The sequence below is a fragment of the Grampus griseus genome, assembly GCF_964374135.1.
Source record: "Grampus griseus genome assembly, chromosome: 11".
Taxonomy (NCBI): domain Eukaryota; kingdom Metazoa; phylum Chordata; class Mammalia; order Artiodactyla; family Delphinidae; genus Grampus; species Grampus griseus.
Window position 1 is genome coordinate 91621522 of NC_139005.1, and position 20202 is coordinate 91641723.

Below are 20202 nucleotides of genomic sequence, written 5' to 3' on the forward strand. Positions count from 1 at the left end.
TCTGATAATTGGATGAGGGAAGTGTGACATAGGCAGACCAGGAGGCAGAGTTCCCATGTGAATTTGGTGTCCCTTTACTCACTGCAGGAGCCATAGGAGGCGGCCCATCTCCACAGGTTTGCACAGCCTGCTGATACTTAAAGATGGAAGCCCCATGCCGGAGTGGAGGGCAAAGAGGGAGTTGTGAACCTGACTCGTACCTCTGCACCTGTTAGCTTTGTGACTTTGGCCAAGGTATTAATCTCTCAGCTCCTTAGTTTCCTCAGCAGCTACATGGGGATCCTAAAGCAGATTCTGCATGTTGCTCTGAGGATAAAATAAAAACATTTGGCGCCCACGATGGTGCTCAATAGATGCTGTTTTTTCTCCTTTTCCTTCCCTCTCTATCCCCTTTCTTTTTGAAGATTTCCTTTTCTATGTATTTCCCTTTCCTCCCAGGTTTCATGATACAGATTTTGAGAAATGCTGGGTGCTCGTGAGTGGCTTGCATGGAACCTGCAGTCGTTAGGAGAATGGCCACTAAAAAAATCCATTAAGCGATACACGTTTGATTGCGTAAATAAGCACGACACAATTATTGGGGTTCATTATTAAACTGTGATAGCAAATGAAACCAAAGTAATAATAATTGCATTGAAAGTCGGTGGACAGATACACCCTCTAATTTGTTTGAAAATACTACCCAACTTATTATTGACGCTCAATCATTCAATTATTAAAAAGAAGACCTCCAAACTGACAATGCTACTAATGGCGATACATCTTCCCAACACGAAGGGCTCTCACTTTGTTTTAATTGAAGGGAAGCAATGGAAGTGTTTTCCCTCATTTGAAAAAAAATCTTCCTTTTTTCTCAGACCATCTGTCTGGCTGTTAAAATCCCATCAGCATCATTGCGAGAACGCTTACTTCCCCCATGCCTGCCATCCCAAAGGGGGTTCCGGAGCCAACGAGTTCATGATACCTCAGGGTCCTCCAAAGGAAGGTGTGCTGCTCCTGACTCTTCCTTTGAGGCATCCTGCCTTTCTTTCCTGGCCTCTCCATTCACAGCTGCACAGACCCTGTGATTCATTTCCAACCCCTCACGTTAATACACAGAAATTAGTTTATATCTCAATAATGTGTTGATTCATTCAACTGTTTAAGGAATAACTGTCTCTTCTCAGCGGTTTAGGCTCTAACGAGACGGTGCTGGGTCTTCACGATGAACAGCCTTGAGGTGAAGATCAACACTGCAAGTTCAGAGCATGCTTTATAGCTGAGGGGACCGAAGCCCACGAAACGAGGTGACTGAGTCAGGAACAAAGGTAGGGAAAGTAATACCTGTGTTCCTCTGCTCGGACCCAACGCCGGGATTCCTAACCCTTGAGACTCTTGGGCTTGTGTGTCACCTTATTTCAAACTGTTCTTATATTTCCCCCAATCCTTTCTGCCATTACTGTCCTGGGAGATAGTCATTACTATTATTAAAAGGCTGACTTTTCACGTCCCCTCTGCCCCCCCCCCCCACGCCCGCCGGGGCACATTCATTGCTGAGAAATCTCATAGTACCTCTTCACAGTACAGGCAAATCCTATGTCTGAAAGACTCTAGCACAGAGAAAGAAATCCCTTCCCCTTTTGTAGATGCAGTGGAAAGAGCTAATTGCTCTCACTCTGGTGGTCTTGGGAAGGGGCATCTCCTGAAGACCCTGCAGGAAGACAAAGGGAAAACCCTCCAACTCAAGCCAGCATGTCAACGGGGGAGTCGCTTTCACTACCTCTTTCCTTGGGCTGTAGTCCACACCATTGTCCTTTCTAGATGGAAGAATCTGACAAATTATAACCAAGAGCTGAGAGTTCCTGATGCCGCAGAACGGCTCTTGGAGTCCACGCAATTTCTCTGGATTGGGCTCTGACCTTCTCTTCACTTTCCATCCCACTGCCCCTTTATCATCTAAAGAAAAAAGCTGATGAGTGATGGGGATGGAGGGACACCAGTCTCTGCATCTCTTTCAAACCCAGTGGTTGGTTTATTAGTCACGATAGTGCTTTTGCAAAGTAAATGATGGGTTTTTGTAGTATCTGAGGTGAATTTAGTTGGTAGAGGGATGAATGTTTAAACAAATTTAAGCTGAGTATTATTAATGAGTGTCAAAAATTTAACCAGTGCATTAAACCAGTGATTCCTTAGATATTATTGCTTAGCATGAGGCTAAAATGGGATCAATTTAAAGATATGTGTTTGATTAATAACAATGTAGGTGGTCCCTGGATATGGCAAAAATAATGCAGGTGGTACCCCAAATACTGGAGGATGGGAAACCTTGATTAAAACAACACCCGCCAGCTTCTGAGTCCCTATTCTGTGTTCAAATACTTTTTACAGATTTTTTTTGGCGGTACGTGGGCCTCTCACTGTTGTGGCCTCTCCCGTTGCGGAGCACAGGCTCCGGACGCGCAGGCTCAGCGGCCATGGCTCACGGGCCCAGCCGCTCTGCGGCATGTGGGATCTTCCCAGACCGGGACACGAACCCGTGTCCGCTGCAACGGCAGGCGGACTCTCAACCACTGCGCCACCAGGGAAGCCCCTATACAGATTACTTTAATTTTTATAACACATTGCTTGATAAGCAATATTATTCCTGTTGCAGGCAAGAAACGGCGGTTCAGTGAGATTAACCACCCTGCCTGAGGTTGTAGAGCTAGTCGGTCTTCAAACCCAAGCCCGTCTGATGTCCAAAAGGGGCTCCTTCTCCTGGATCCTGCTGCCCAATCAATCCAGAAGAAACTAGGGCAGGCAGTGGTTGGGTTCTAGGGAAAATCTATGGTCCTAGGCTGCCCCGGTGTGTGGTCCTGTCATCTGGCCTGTAATTTTAGCCTGAGTCCTGGCCACAGGCTCTGCGGTTTCCTCGCTCAGGCCACAAGCATTTACTCCCCTGCCGGGTAGTTCTCTTTGATCTCCAGGTCCTCATTGAGTTCTCCTTCAGCGGTGTTTCTGGGGCTGGAAGGCGTGTCTGTTCCTGCCTGGGGGGCGGGGCAGGAGGCAGGCCCCTCCCTGATTTCTGCTGCCGGTCCTCTTCCCTCCCACCAACTGTCATGGACCCTCTGGCCCTCGAGTTCCGTCTGCTCCGAGAGGGGGCAGCCCCCGTGCTCAGGCAGCCTCTGCCCATCCCTTCTATGCTTTCGCGCACCGCGCTAACCTCATTATGCTGAGCATCTGTCTCCCGTCTTCCTTCCCATCCCTGTCTCCTCTCTTCGATGTGGGATGGGGGTGAGTTCCTTTCCCTCTGCACCCCGCTTTCCCTCACACCAGCCACCCCACCAATTCTGCCTCTGGCCACATCCCTGTAACCCTGGCGCCAGGTACCGCGGCCACGGAGGCCCATTGGGAAGCCTGAAAGGCACAGTGCTCTCAAGCTGGAGGGGAAGCCCTTTGAAACAGAACTTCCGGGCCAGGGTCTCCGGTTCGCCTGTGAACTCGGCGGGGAGGGATTCGCTCGCTATTCCAGAACTGAGGCCGGGAGAGCCGGGGAGCTGCAGCTTCCACGGCCAGCCAAGACTCAAACCAATTTCTTTCTCCCTCCCTTCCTCCATCTGTCCTTCTTTCCTTTTTTCTTTTCCTTCTTTCCCTGAAAAATTTTGCTGAGAGCCCACCACATGCCAGACACTGCCTTGGCTGCTTCATTTTGACGCATCGACCAATCCCCCGTTTCTTAACCAAGTGCCTGCCACGTGCCGGACACCATGCCGGGCAAGGGGCACAGAGGCAAACCCGACACCTCCTGTCTCAAGACCCTTACTGTCCCGTTGGAAGGACAAAGACTTGAGAACAAAGTACAAGAGAGTGCCCAGATCTTGTACGTCTGAACTGGCCGGAGTGAAAAATGCCCGACAGTGGAGCTCCTTTGGCGTTTGCAGCCCGTGGGAAAAAGTTGAGAGTTGCCACGTGGCTTCTGGCTTTGATCAGTCCCCATATCCCTCCTGTCGCTGTGTCAAAACGAAAACTGTGAAACGCCAAGACAGTAGAAATGGTTTCTTGTCACAATCCACCCCAGATGTAAAGCCCCGTCTCTAAGCAGGCGTCTCCCTGTCATAGAGAAAATCCCAAAGAGGAGAAAACCGTCCATTTCTCAGTGCTACCTGAGGCCTCTCGTTTGCCAAATCCTACTGCCCTTTCATGGGACTTTGTGGGACGGATAGAGAAGCCCAGAGCTTATCCGAGGGTACGAGCAGGGATGTAAGCTGGGAGGAAGGAGGATAAAGAGACCCAGGCTTGCAGTCGGCCGGGCCTCCTAAAGGTGGGATCTCATCTGCCCTAAAGCATGAGCAGCCGAGTGTGTGGTCCAGACGGGACCGTCTGGTGCAGTGGAATGGCAAACTCTCTTCAGTTCCACCAGCATCCTACTATGTGCCAGGCACTGTGCTAGGTGCTTGAGGCTAAATGTTGGACTGGGACCGGGGTGCGTGGGTCCTAGTCCCAGCATTGTTGCTAGCTGGCTCCATGCCACCAGGTCCCTTCCTTCTCTGGACCTCAAGCTCTTGGGTCATAAGGTGAGGGTCTGGACTAGGTGAGCTCCTTGGATACACTGTTACTTGCCTTCCTTCTTTCCTTTCCTTGTAGCAACAGATCCCCTAATTTTTCACCATGCCTGTGGCCACTTGGGAATAAGATTATATTTTCCAGACTTCTTTATAGTTAATGTGTGGTCACATGACAAACTTCTGGCCAATGAGACCAAAGCAAAAATGCTGTGTGGTGTCTTCCAGGAAACCTCCTTCAGAGCCATGTGACAGGTGCCTTTTGCCTTTGTTTCTTTGTGCCATCCTCCACCTTGATGCCTGGAATGTGAAGGCAGTGGCGGGAGCTCTGGCAGTCACACTGGAGATGTGAGGTTAAAGGCCATACTCTACGGATGGTGGGGCAGGGAGCTGGTAGGAGTCTGCGTTTGCTAACCAGTTTGTGGAGTCTCAAGACCAGCCTTGTATTTCATGTCTCCAGATTGGTTTCCTTGAGAAAGGATAAACTTTTTGGCTTATTAAGCCACTGTTAATTTTCTTTTTCTGTTGCTTGTTGTCAAATCTAATCCTTCCTGATACAAGCTCTAAAATCCCTTCCAGGGGAACGATTCTGAGCTTGTGATATTAGGGGAATTCTTTAAGCACTCACTCCCTGTGCTAGGCAGAATAATAACCTGCCAAAGACGTCTACAGCCCCATTCCTGTAACCTGCGAATATGTTTCACATGTTATGGCAAAGGCCAATTAAAGTTGCAGATGGAATTAAGGTTGCTAATCAGCTGACCTTAAGATAGAGAGATTATCCTTGATTATCCAGGCATGGGCAATGTCGTCACAAACATCGTTAGAAATGGAGGAGGGAGGCAGAAGTATTAGCATTACAGAGTTGCACCATGAGGACTCTGTCTGATGCTGCTGGCTTTGAAGATGCAGGAAGGGGCCACTGGCCAAGGAATGTGGACAGTCTCTAGAAGCTGGAAAAGGCATGGAAACAGATTTTCCCTTAGAGTCTCCAGAAGGAACACAGTCCTGCTGACACCTTGATTTTAGCCCACTGAGACCAACTTCAGACTTCAGACCTACAAAATGGTAAGACAATAAGGCTGTGTCGTTTTAAGCCATTAAATTGATGGTCATTTGTTACAGCAGCAATGGGAAATGAACACATTGCCTCTGGTTTCTTACTGGCAAGGTGAGAATCATATAACACCTATGTTACAGAGTGCTGTGTGGTTTAAGGAAGGTGACATCTGAGTGGTCCATAGGACAGGGCCCAACACACAGGAGACCCTCAAACAACGTTAGCTCTCAGGGAAAGTCATCCCTTTCTCTCACACCTCTATACAATCGCCTTTAGCCGTTAATGACAATAGTAGCTGAAACATATTGATATGAAGTGCTCTGGACTGAACCGATGGCTTTACCAAATTCAGGCACTCTGAATTTATTCGGTGCCTGGGAGGAAAGTTGTCATCACCATTTTAGGGGTGAGAAAGCAGGCCCAGTCTGCCAGTGGCAGAGGTAGGATTTAGACCCATGTTCACCAGAGCCCACTGGCCATGCTGCAAAAGTTTGCTTCTCAAAGTGTGGTATCAGCCTCACCTGGGAGCTAGAAACACAGGCTCAGCCCCCACCCGGACCCCACATCAGCATCTGCAGTTCAACAAGATCCCCAGGTTGTTAGGGTACACATCCAAGTTTGAGAAGTTCTGCTCTAGACCCAGTAGTGCTCTGTCCTCTCCTTGACCTTATTCTTTGGGAGGCAGCCTCCAGTGGTATCATTTCCTTCATCTGTGTTTTGCCTTTCCCCTCTGTTCTACTTGGCAAACTCCTCTTCATCCTCCAAAACCCACTGCAGAGGGCACTTCCATAGGACCCCATCCGGACCTCCCCACGTAGAGTTGTTCTTTTGTCTGGCCCTTACACAGGCCTTCACAGTGCCCGAGCTCACTGGTAATAGTCTCGGTACATGCCTATCTCTTCTTCTAGGCCTTGATCTCCTTTGGAGCAATGGTATGTCTTCTGTCATCCAAATAACATTGAAACTGACTAAGCACCCTACTAGGGGCCAGGTCTGATCTCAGTCCTGGGGCTATCGTAGTAAATAGAACAGAAAAGATCCTGGTTTCTCAGAGCTTATATTCTGGTTGGGAAAGAAATAATAAACACTGTAGACAAATTAGGAGAACACGAAATGAAGAAAAGAGAGACTGGGAAGAGGATGGTTGCTGTCAGCTGGGGGGATCAGAGCAGACCACCCCCCGTAGGAGCTGACTTGTTTCTGTGCCCCCACAAATTAGTATAGAGCCTGACATATCAAACATTCAAAAACTGTCAGATTGGATCAGATCTGACCATTCTCCCAGATCAAACTGCATGTCTTTAAGTTCATGTCCTTTCCGAGCAATTGCTAGGCAATTTTTTTCCTACCAAGAAACTCCTGAAATTCCCCTCTTCTCTGTGAAGTCCTCCGAGGTAAAAATCTAAAGCAGAGAATCCCCCATTCCCCAGCGCATCCCCTGCCTCTCTCTCTCTTCATCCAGCACCGACGACGCGGACCATCTCCCTGGCGTCTGCCATTTAGTTATTGAATAAAGCACACCACGTGGTCAGCACGACGGGGCGCATCTCCCCAAACTGAGGTCAAGGTCAGAAAATGTCAGCTTCTAAAAGAGAAGCTCTGAAGGTAGCATAAAATGGGTGAGAGTCTCTCTTTTTAAAAGCAACAACTTACCCTAGAGCTGCCGAGTAAAAAGGAGTAGATTAGCTTGCCTTCCACCTGAGTCTTATCAGCGAGCACTGCTCGGGAATGTTGGATGTTTATGCATTTATTTCCAGATGCATGGCTTTATTCACTCTGTTAGCTGCTACACTCTGCCTGGGCTGGTGGTGTTTTGCTTACGTTTTCAGCCCTTGGAAGACAAAGACTCCACCTGTAATTTGTCATTGGCAGAGAGAAGCGTTTGCAAACTCGGATGCCTACAGAGGCCAGAGGAAGGCCAAAGCAGCCCGGCAGCCTCCGGAGCGGTGGGGACTTTGGGGAACTGCAGAGAACCTGCCATACCTGCCATACAGGATGTCCCTGTCCCATACCTGAAGGGACATCGGCTGCCCTGCTCCGATGTTGCCAAGCAGGAGGGGGGCTCAGGGTTACAAAAATCTGATTTTTTCCCCCAAAGGAAGCCAAACACAGGGCTTTTTTAAATAGGAAATTTCTCGATTTGTAGAATATTTTGAGTTGACAAACAGTGACAGCTCACAGGTCACTGTTTGCAACTGTTGGTATAATCGATAATAAACACGCCAGTGATAAGAGCATCTGGCATTTAGAGAGTGTTTACTATGTACCAGCATCTTGTTAAACACTTTGCATGGGGCATCTTACTAAACTTTCACAATCAACCCATGCGTGAGATGCAATTTTCCCCACTTAGACACGAGAAAACCAGCTTAGAGAGGTGACATTCCTTGTCCAAGGTCACAAAACGGGTAAGTGATAAGGTTGGAATTTGAACCCAGGCTGTCAGATGCCAGAGCTGACACGAACTACAGGCCTGGCTAGAGCATAACGCATTCTTTCGTTATGATGATGCTGGGGAGAATCTGAGATTCGATACGCATCATAATCTCAAATGTAAAGCTTTTTTTCTTTATTCATTCATTCAACACTGACTGAGCAGCTACTACTTGCCAGGCCCTGGAAACACAGGTGTGGAATCACTCTACCCGAGGTTAAAGGTACCATCTTCCTCCTGCAAATTTCTCCTGTTTCCCCTGTCTCAGTGAAGGTCACTCACTGTCACGCCTTGCTCAACACAAGTGACAGTCCTGGATCCTCTGATTCTGTTCCCTTGCTCGACAGCCCCCCTGTCCCGTGCCCTGGGTCAGCTGCTTCCTCAGTTGCTGGGCTGGGCAACCATCTCCTCCCTGGACTCCCTTCTCTGTCCTCCCCTTCTTCCCATTTCTACTTCACATGGCTTCCTGAGCCATCCTCCTAAAATGCAAATCTGATCATATCATTTCCTTCTCAAAATTCTCCTCTTTAGACTCTTTACACGTGAACCATCCCTTCATGACGTGGTCTTTGTCTAACCTCATCCCTCAGGACTAACACCTTCCCCAGCCTCCCTTCCTGCACCTGATCCTCCAGCAATACTAGAAACTTGTGTGGTCCTCCAAACATCCCACACCCTCTCACACGTCTTCCTGGAAGAATCTCTCCACCTCTAGGTGTGCTTGCATGGGTCCTCCAATCCCCCAGTGGGGCATAAGTTCCTTGAGGGCAGGGGCTGTGTCTTTTCGCCTTTGTAAACTCAGAGCCTAGGATGGTAACTGGTACATGGCAGTGACTGAGTACATTTTGTTGAAGAAATGGACAGGGGGACTCATGGTCTGGAGGTGGAGACAGAAATGGAAGCAGGCAACAAAAAAGATGGAAGATGCTGCGTCGGAGACATGCAGAGATGCTGTGGAAGGAAAGAGGGAGGGAACGTGAGCCAGGTGGGAGCAGGGTAGGAGGGGGCAGAGCTGTTGGGGGAAGTGACAATTCAACTGAGTCCTGAAGACAAGTGGAATGTGGTTGGAAATGGCCCTCTAGGCAGAGGGCTGGGGAGAGGGAATATATGTATGTATTCACCTCCTCCCCCTCCACAAACTACAGAGAGGGATGTCTATGCGTTTTGAGGCATCCTTTTGTATTCAGAGCTGTGGGAAAACCTGGTAGCCCCTCCACTTTTCCCTACTCTTCTCTGGGTAAGGAGCATATCCTAACTGAAGCTTCAAAGTTTTAAAAACTTCATCAAACGTGGAGCACAAACAGCAATTTCTGCTTAGCTTTGCCTTCAAATTCTCAAAGAAATTTATGTATAGATTTTGGGGCCAGGGGAAAATTGTAAATATAATTCATGTAATAGAAGGCTGTGCACAGGTTTTGGGGTTGGACAGGCTTGGGTTAGAACTCCAGCTCTGCTACTTGCTGTGTGACCTTGGGCAAGTCACTTAACTTCTCTGAGCCTCTTATGATGGAGATAGTGGATATCATAGCATATACCTTTAGAATTGTAAAGACTAAATAAGAGTTAACCCCTGGAAAGCATCTAAACAGTGCTCAGCACAAAGGAAGCACTCAATGAATGATTAGTTATTATTATTGTATTATTAGTGTTAAAATGATGGCAGAATAGTCATTTTTAGGGTTGCTTTCTTTGCAAAATACGTTGGAGGAGAATTGGGGAGGAGAGTTCTCAACCATAGGGAAAATTCAAGAAGGATAAAGAATAAGACTTGTGCAGACAGAGATCCAGGTTGAGGGGAAAAGGTGGCAGAAATGAATGAATGATCCTTTATGCAGAGAAAGTGAGAAAAGACAGCCTGGGGCAAAACTGGGATAAAGAAAGGTCTAGGGATGGATACAAGTATATGTATGGTTGAGTTGCTTTGCTGTACACCTGAAACTATCACAACATTGTTAATCGGCTATACTCCAATATAAAATAAACAGTTACAAAAAAGCAAAGCAAGGTCTAGGGATCAGCAAGCACTGGCCACCAGTGAATTTTGTCTGATGACAAGGCCAGAGAGAGGCTGGCACTGGGGCATGTAAATTGCACGGTGGATGGTGTAGCAAAGCAAGGTACCAATTCCCCACTCAATGAAGCTACGGCAACCGTGCACCTAGGATCCCATACCTAATCTGTGGCCTGCTTGTTAGCAGCTGGAAGACTACCCAAGGTTGAGGAAGTTCAGGGAAAAATGAATAAATATAGTGTCAACAAGGAGAAAGGGGAGGCGGCTCCTCAGAGGCCGACTCACGGCTGCCAAGTCAGTACCTCTGAGCCAGGCGATCACGTATGAGGGTTTGGATTGAGAGAAAAGGTACCAGCTGCCCAGGAGGGAACAGGCTCGCGGGGGCTAATCAGCATCCCAGGTTGCGGGGTGCAAGGGAAACCCTTGCCTGTTCTCAAGGATCTTTCAGATGCGGTTCCAGCCAAACCTTGGAGGGATGACTGGGCAAGAGGAGGGAGTTTTTAAGAGCCCACCTCCCTCCCCTGATGGGAGCTCCTTGAGGCCAGGCAGCGTTGCCTTACTCATTCGCTCCACATTTAGCTCCTGAGCACGCTGTTTGTGCCAAGGCTGACAGGCCCCTGCCCTCACATGGCTCACAGTCTCCTAGGGGCACACAGACCATAAGCAAATAAATGCTCAAAAGAAAAAAAAGTCAATGTTAAGATGTTAAAAAAGGAAATAAAATCGAGTGACTTGACAGGGAGCTCCTTTAGATGGGGCAGTCAGGAAGGCTCCTCGAGACGGTGGTACTGAGCAGAGACTTGTCTTCATCCTCGTCACCCCAGCGCCCAGCCCACTGTGTGTGGCCAATAAAGGCTTGTTCTGCTGGGGAGGGAGCGCCTTGAAGCACCTCTACTGTATATCACTTACAGTCTTCTTCCTTCCCCCTCTTACTCTCTGTTCACTACAACTGACTTAGGGCGAGTCACCTGGTCACTGCCACAGTCTCCTGTGCTCACCTCTTCCCAGTTAAATCACACCAGCTCCGGCGACCCCAGCTCCCATCCGTCAGAGTCTGAACAGCCAGTGATCTCACTAACGGACAAAGCCAGGTGCGCCCCTCCCTTGCTTCCCACCTCTCTGGACCCCCCTTTTCTCCCACGCCGAAACACTAACTGCTCTGTGAGAGCCATTTCTGTCCCTTTGGGATCCCATCTCCACTGCCTCCCACACTCCCCCTCCCTGCCTTCTACCTTCCAGCCTCACTGGACCATCGGCATGACTGCTTGGGCATCTGTGTTTCCGCACATGCCGTTCCTTCTGTCTGAGGTGCGCTTCATCTCCCCAGCTTGCTCACCCCTACGCATCCTCAGAACCCTGTCTTGCCTGGCATCCCCTCCTCCCCAGTCTCTCTGCTCCCAGAATTCCCCGGGCTTATGCTTCCCACTGTGTCATCAGCATCATCTGTTCACTGGTTTGTCTTCTACTAGATTAGAAGTTCCTTGAGGGCAGATGGAGACTTTGCCTCTGTCCTAGACTCTCACACGGCACCTGGCAAGAACTCGGAAAGCTGTGGAACAAAGATCAGCTATCACCCTTTTCTTTGTCAAGAAAGGTTCTCGTAAGACCACACACTTCCCCCACATTGTTTCCTGAGTCACGGGACAGGCACTAAGGGCAAGTGGGAGAAATCCCTCGGGCTCTCTCAACACCCTGTCTGCATTTCTCTCTGCCAGCAAGATAGTTTTCCATCTCCCTTTGATTCCAAGACACAAATTTTAAGTTTTAAGGTTTCTGAAATTAGAGTATGTTTTACAACTGATATGTACATGAAATTTGTTTGCCCCTGTCCCGAAAGCTGTTTAAGTAGCTAGTTCATTTTTATTATTTATTTATTTATTTATTTTTTTTGATAGTTCATTTTTATAATCAATGGCATCAGAACTGAGGGAAGATGGAACTGGGAGATTACAGCCCTTTATGTACCCAGGAGAAAGGACCGGGATGTGAGGCCATAGAGTTCAGCGACGATCCCACAACGCTGACATGCATTTCTTGGCATTGGGGAGCACAGTTCACATCCCTCTACTCTCATTCCTATTTTCAAAAAGTCTGGCGGATTTAACTGAGCCTCATTGCCATTCCAGCTCAAATCCTCAAAGATCGTAACTGATCGTAAGAGATGCCAGGAATCTCTCTGAGTTTGGGGGAGGGTGATAAGGCGAGGTGGCAGCAGGCTATGTCAAATGTCTTGCATGAGACAGAGTCATTCTGTGAGATGCTTGTTCTTTGGGATTCCCTGCTTGGACTCACCTGGAGGGTCCTGAGGGAGGATGGGTCTTGTTCACTTCTGCCTCCCAATGTCTACTGCAGGATTGGAACCTACCATCAACACCTCCACTAAGCATAGTTTGAATTTTGTTGATTAGAGTTGAATCAATCTATTTTTTCCCTTCTCTGTGCTGTCATGAGTTTTGAGGCCAAAGAGACCACCGCACTCAGATGTGGGTGGAATCAGGAAGAGCATGACAAAGAGAAGGGAAGGGTGCTCTAACCCCCACAACAACCTTAGGGGCAGGCATCGTCAGCTACATTAGATAGATGGTGTGAAGGAGGCACAGAGATAGAATTAACTAGCTCAAGGTCACACAGCTTATAAGCAAGAAGCTAGAAGTCAAAGAGCAAAATTCTTTAACAAGACTAGCAAGGCCCCGCACCCTTGGGTGCTAACTATTTCTGCATCCCCCTCCCCACACCATCCAGCATCCTCCCCTCCCCATCCCCCCTCCCTCTGGGTCCTCCAGCCACCCTGGCCTCCTCCCAGGACTTGCTCCTTCTCTCCCTCACTGATCTTTGCACTTGCTGCCCTCCAACCTGGAAAGTTTCTTCTTCACCCAGTTAACTTCTATGCATCCTTCATATAGCCATTCACATCTCACCTCCTCAGGGAAGGCTCCTCTGATTAGAACGATCTTAATATCATAAACTCACAGTCTCGTGTGACTCTCCTTGAGAGGACTTAGCATAGTTGTAACTTACTTCACAACTATGTTAAGTGAGAGTCTTTAAAGTAAGGTCTGTCTCTTCCAGAAAGCTCTGAGAGCAGTGACCCTGAAGGGAGTTGCTGCCCACCATGACCCCAACGCTTGGCCCAGCACCTGGCACGTTGCAGGGGCTCATCAAAGATTTAACAAATAAAATAAACGAGTGAAGGAATTGCTTGATCTGTGGCTGTAAACTAACCTGGAAACTTAAAGTGCATATTTCATCTGAATATGGTTTTTTGGCCAAAATACTTATAGTCAAGGCTAAAAGGAACCATTGCATTTTTGAACCATTTAAAAATCTCCTGCATTATCAGTCTGGGTACATATCTCCTCCTCCCCCACTGACCTGAAAGCAAACACTCATGGGAAACTCTCCCCGAGGATCTTTGTGACAGACGCTGTGGATGATGTAGAGAGAGGAAAGCATGGCCAGTATCTATTTAGAGGATGTTCACCCCCCAGCACTTTCTTCTCAGGCATTTATTTTCTCTCCAAACACTTTCTTTCTTATTATCTTTGTTATTGTCCCTTGTGTGTTGAAACGCTCTCTCTCCTTCCCTTCTCTCTTCTCTCTGTGTTGAGTCCATTATTTATTTTTTGGAATGTCAGAAAAAAAAAAAAAGAAAGAAAGAAAGATGCTTCTGCCACCATTGCTCACGGTTTGTAATTTAAGGAACAATCCTTTGACGATATGAAGGGATCATTATTTCTCGATGCCCACCCTGTAGTGGGCAGTGGTGGTTTTGTTCATTTGCCAACAAAGGTGGGCTGACTCTTGCACCATCATAATTGCTGCGGCTACAGCAATGGGCAGAAAAGAGATCCCTGCCTTCCTGGGGCTGACAGTCTAGTGGTGCAGACACACAACAAATGGCATGAGTAAATTTCATAGCGTGCTGGAAGGTGGGATGTACTCTGTAAAAAAATATAAATAAATAAAACAGAGCCAGGAGGATTTATGAGGGGTACAGAGTAGGGGTTGTTGACTGTAATTTCAAACCAGGTGATCAGGAAAGAAGGTGGCACTCATTGGTTTAATCCCAACGAATCACCCTGTGAGAAGGCTGTTAGACCTCCTTTTTGTGGAAAGGGAAACGGAGGCTTGGAGAGGTTAGATGACTTGCCCCAAATCGCACAGCTCGTAAAGCTGCAGTGCTTGAAGGGAACCCAGGTCTGTGCGGCTGCAAAACTCTTTCAACGGCACCACATACAACAAAGCTGCATCTGAAAACTCCTGCGACTTCAGGGGACATAAATTTGTTATTCTTTGAAAACTGCTTGCCAGCGTAAAACTCACGGAGAGCTTACATCGAGGACACTTCCAAAATGAAAGGGCAAACACGAAGAGGCGTGTGGTGAGTCCAGCCTGAAGTTCAGTATTTGTTCCCTTGGGCTCGTGGGAGTGAGAAGTTTCTGGCAGAGTCACCCGGCAAGGTGCAGGCAGCTGGAGGGAGTGGCATGTGGGGGAGTCTGGTGGGTCAGAACTCAGGTGTCCTGACGTGCTTGGGTTGGGCGCTCAGAGCGGACACTCGGTGGGATGCAGACAGAATAGAATCCAGTGCTGGCAGTGAATCTGAGCACAAGACCACAGAACGCCAGGTTCATGCATAGAGCCCTCTGGAGGTTTGCAGGGTGGAAACAAGAGGCCTGGATTCAAGTTCTCCCTCTGCCACCCTCTGCCCATGTGGCCTTGGTGTGAGGTGTCACACCTGGCACCTGTAAAGGGAGGGGCAGGAGGGCAATGTGAATGGGCTGCGATTTGCAGGGCTGGTTCCTCAATAAAGGAATCAGGTTTGTCTTACAAGGTGAGAAGGGCTAGGAAAGTGGGACCTGGCTCCATGGAAAACTGCTGATCAGTACCTACGACCTTAGGCAAAGTTCTCGAGGTCCTGGGAACTGGGTGGGGAAGTCTGGTAAAGAATTCTGGGGCAGGTTTGGGGGAAGCTACGTAGGGATGGTCCATGATGCCTGCTCTCTGCCCAAAGTGTCTGTTCTAGTGAGTATTAGGATCAAACTAGATTTTGGCATCCTTTAAAAGCTGAAGAGGGAAGAAAAGCAGTGGGTTAATGTTTTTCTTCCCCATAGAGACTGAGTGTACTGATAATTTTTCTTTAGCTCATTAGGAGCTGTGCAACCCAATGACTGACTCTTTTTGAATTTTCTCATTTTACAACAATGAAGTCATGACTCATTCTTTTAAAAAAGAAATTCCATAACCTATATGGGAAAAGAATCTGAAAAAGAATGAATCTATGTGTATATATAACTGAATCAATTTGCTGTACACCTGAAACTAACACAACATTGTAAATCAACTACGCTCCAATATAAAATAAAAAATTAAATTAAAAAAATAAAAAAGAAATTCTGGGAAGAACAAACCAATCGTCCTGATTTCCTCATCCCCTTCCCCCCCCCACCCCCTCTCTCTCTCAATTACTTGCTTGCTGCATGACCTTATGATCTTTGAATTAATTTCAATAATTTAAGAATTTCTGAATCAATCCATTGATAGATATTTTTTCTGGACCTACTGTGTGCAAAGGACCTAAAGAGAATCAAATTATCTTGGGAATTATGGAGCGATAGGTACACAGTATGAAGGCCCATCAGTAACTTCTAAACTCAGCTCTTCCACACGTAAAGACAAGAGTGTCCGGGAAAGGCAGTTCGCATTTCTAAAATAAAAGATATATACTTTCCTTCTGCAGAACAAGAGAGCCATGCCTGAACCCCGCGTGGGGCACTGGGCACCTTGCAGGCCAAGCAAAAGCTATGCAATTATGAACTTGGAAAAGATAGTTCAGGAAAACCCAGACACCTCTTACTCAAAGAGAACAGGGATGGAAAATGGATGGCAGAGCCCCTGTGAGTAAGCAAGTTGTGGAGGAGAAGAGAGGAAAAGCCAGGAAGAAGAGGAGCTCAGAAATTCAGCAGAGGGATTTGAACAATCTGGACAGAGAGAAAGATTTTTGCTCTCCCTCACAGCAAGGAAAAGGGCGAGAGAGGGAGAGAGAAGGGAGAGTGCATTTCTGCCTTGGACCACGTTGTACTGCTGCTGGCTCCTCCTCTGCAGGGCTGGGAATCCTCTGGGGGAGACATGGAGCCCAGACAGAGGGGAGGAAGGTGCAGGAGAGAATAAACACAAAGAGTGAATTTCTTGCTGCCCCTGGAGACGATGATTCCTTTTGGTGACAACAGAGGTTAATACACGGAACAGCAGGTCACCGCGTGGCCCAGAGACAGCACGCTTGGAACAAGCTGTTTTAATGTCCTGTTGTAGATTTTACTGAATTCTTCTCTGAAAGGGCCAATTCATCTCTCCATTCGGAGGCTCTTAAAGCAGCTTTCCTGAAAAGTTCAAGAACTTTTCCTATCACTTTCCATCTACATGGATCCACGGGCAGACCGTCCCCCAAGCCCTCAAATCCCACGAAGGACACTAGTTTGCTGGGGGTTTCAAGTTCACACCAAGAGACACCACTACTCTTCACTCTGCAGAGGGAGAAAATAAAGGCTGTGGTTTCTTCTTGATTCCTCTCCCCTTCCCACTGTGTCTACCCCTAACAAGTGGTCCTGTTCTCTTCTCATTCCGCAACAGAGGAATGCATTTCACAAACAGCCATAGAGGCAAAGAAAGGTTTTCTGATTCTTATTTTCATCAAGAAGTGAACAGCCACAAAAAAGTCATCTCAGGAGATAAAAAGCCCTCATGCAAACCGGAGAGCCAAAGAGATCGGAAGCAGACAGGGTTGTTTTTCATGTGGAGTCATTAGCAGCATGTTGGAGAGAAGATTGGAAATCTGTTCGCAACTTTTTGGATACGGGCAGGAAACACAATAAAGGGGTGATGGGAAATCTTTTCTGAAAGTCCAGTTTCTCACAAAAAACACAGGTTGGGGGAACCTGGCAACTTGATTTCCATAAAGGCCAACCCTATTTTGAATGCTCAATAAAGCAAGTACACGAACGCCCCACAAGAACCATCTGTGTCAACCTGCAGAAATAAGTGCATTTATAATCTTTGGAAATCAGTGCAGTCTTTGAAAATATGTGGCTTTAAAACCTTCAAACCACTTCCTAAGTGGCCAAGGCCCAACTTCCTAAGGGGGAGTCTGAGGCCTTCAAAACTCCATATGGACAGAGGCTTTGGAAATTAAAGGCCAGGTTGAACTGGGGCCCTGAGTACCCACCCTTCCTGCCTGGACCTTGGCTACAAGTGGAAAAGGCACAAGAATCCTAAAGCAGCCCGGCCCAGCCTTCCCCACCATCCCCCCACCCGCGACTGCCGGGAGGCCCCAGTCCTGGGGAGAAGAGCCAAACCCACAATCCTTGGGAAGTGTTGCAATACTAACCCTTTTAGGGATGATTCAGGGAGGGAGGTGTGGGTACGGCTTGGAGAGAAAGCTGAAGGGGGCGGGCAGCACATTTGGGGATGTGGACACCAAACAGATGGAATTTTAATGAAAATACTTAAGCCTTTTAATGCATAAGTGATCCAAAGCCACTGTCTAGTCCTCTTCCCTTCAGGGAATTAGAAACTGTTTAAAAGACCATGGTATTAAGAATTTGCACATAAAACCCTGATAAAGTATATTTATACCAACTCACCAATTGCTGGGAATATTTCTCCTAAAACCATGTCCTGTCTTTCGTCTCATCTCTTGTCTGCATATCTTCATCCATCTAACTAAAGTCCAAGGAAAGTAAATTGCTACTATGACCATTTCCCTAAAGCAACCCTCATTCACTTTGCTTTCCTTCTCTTTTGGAATAAAAGCATGCCATAAATGTTTAATTAACTGGAAGTCTTTCCACTGTTAGTGACTAGCTGCATGAAAGCCTCTTCATTTTTTTAAAGGAGGGGTGTGTTTAAAACAGTGCCTATTAATTTCCCGATATTGATTCTTCGGCTGGGGAAGAGCATATAGCATTCAGCATAGAGCTCCGCTGCAGACCATGTTCAAGGCAGTGGTTTGGATTGAGAAAGGGCACCAAATGCAGTATGCGTCAAATAGACCATCGCTCAATGAAGTCACTTAGCTATTCAAAACATGTTCAGCCGTCACTCAACCACTTGCACCAAGATTGTTGGGGGGGGGGGGGTGGGTGGGCATGGAATTGGTGCTCTTTCCCAGACATAAATATTTCCCAAAGAGCAGCTTTTGCTCAGTTTGGGTTAGACTCTGAGGCCACATCATTTCTCCCTCTCCCTGTCTGTTTCCTTCTCTTCTCCACCATCTCCTGGCTTCAACTCCCTGCATCACCATCCCATGTTGAGCTTAATAAACAATCCTGCGGTCCCCGCTTCCCGACGCTGCCTCAAACGGCCTCCGTATTGGTTCATAGCAGAAGCAAAGCACATAAGCTTTTCTTTCCACCCAGAAACATGTATCTCTCTGTGCATGTCTTCCTATGGGTGGCTGTAGCTTGTACACACAGACATAGGTAGCCGCTCAAATGCAGCCCCTCATATTAAAGTCTGTTGCTAAATGCAGGTTGTATGACCTGCAGGAGTTTTTCCCCCCTGTGTTTATTAATGTGTCTCAAAGCACATGCTTTCACCCGTACCCTGATCTTCCAGCCTTTCCACCGTGGGGACCGCTTTGCCCACAGCACTTGCACAGGCACACGTGTCCCAATGACCCTGCAAGATCAAGACAAACAGCTGACACTCCTGACCCACTGCTCCCTACTGTTCCCCCTCAACCTCCCCATGCCCTCCTCTCCCTCCCAGCCTCCCTGCACAATGTCTGATTCCCAAGCTGGCTGCAATGCTGATTCTACACGCTTCTGGATAATAGACATGTCACTCTGTGTGGAAGTGAATCGGTTCTCAGCCTAACCTGCAAGTGAATTGCTGTTTATTAGCACTTGGGTCTGTTTCCTGTGAGAGACGTTACGTGTTTTTAGACTTTGTAAACGTTAAAACACACATACACACACAGCCAGTCGCCTCGAACGATATGTGTGGCTCATAGACATTACGAAATGCTCTTGAACTCAGCTTGCGATCCTGGAATAATTAGGATTTACCAAATAAGGGTTCTTAGAAAAAACAGATTTTTTTTTAAAAAAAAGGAGATTTGCAGATGATGAGGTGTCTGGGACTTTTGGGGAGTAAGGGGAGGAGGACGGGAAAGGAAAAGCATTTTGGAATTCTTCATTACGAAAAGAGGAGCGGGGTTGAGAGAGGCAGTTATTCTCTACCCCCTCATAGATGGCCATACTACATCAAAAGGCAAATCCTAATGATTCCAAAGCAGGTGGAGCACATTTGACTTTTAAAGACAATCTCTTGTTGTTTTCATCATATCATAGATGATTTCAATGAAGAGGTTTGAAGGAAGGGGGGTGGTGGAGGCTGGAGAGTTGAGTATGGCTTTTGCTTATTGATTTTCTTTCCTCTGAAACTAACCCAACCAACCTTGATCTGTGGTGGAAGGAGTGAAGTAAGAAAATGGTGGAATGTAAAGGGAACTTATTTGGAAGCGGGTGGGGAGGGGGAGTGAGAAGAGGAGGGGGGGTGGAGAGGGGGAGGAGATGGGAAATCAAATACCTTCTAGGCAGCACGTTCTCCATAATCCAGAATGGGTCATAACTTCCTCGTTCTTTTTGCTGGTTTCATTCTCACTGACACTTTTGGTCTTGCAAACCCCTCTGGAGTAGAGCCAATAGTCGGTTCCCACAGCTATGGTCATCAGACTGAAGGCAGCGAAAGCACCAACGGTGGTTAAAAGCATTTGAACACCTCGATCAAACAGCCCCATAATTCTTCATTATATAAACACCCAACCGACTTCTGGTTCTCGGGAGAGTGTGTGTGAGGGTGCGAGTACTAAAGCAAAAAAATAAAAATAATTCCACTACGAATATAATGGATATATGTGTTAATAGAGGATATGGAGGGATATAAAAAAAGGGAGGTAAGAAAGCTCACGGAAAAGAGTGTAAATTATAAAGATCACACGGGAAGAGAGGCTTGCCTTTTGAGATCAGAAACTGTTCCAGTTGCAGTGATTAAAAAAAAAAAAAAGGAAAAAATAAAAAGACACCCCCCACCCCCCCAAGTGAGATGCCTTAATCTCTTTTCCTAAAATTCTGGTCTCCAGTTTCCATATGTGATAGCTAATTTGGAGAGGGCTTCCACA

General features: G+C 47.3%; 1 protein-coding gene across 1 annotated transcript in view; it reads right to left on the reverse strand.

The window, feature by feature from the left end:
• The window catches only part of CACNG2 (calcium voltage-gated channel auxiliary subunit gamma 2), a gene marked incomplete at both ends in the record, with an annotated part of 119087 nt that extends 99266 nt beyond the window's left edge, over nucleotides 1–19821 (reverse strand). The window contains one exon of the mRNA XM_082665132.1: nucleotides 19611–19821. Coding sequence (XP_082521258.1) covers nucleotides 19611–19821 — 211 coding nt within the window. The remainder of the gene's footprint in view (nucleotides 1–19610) is intronic.
• Nucleotides 19822–20202: the final 381 nt, after the last annotated feature.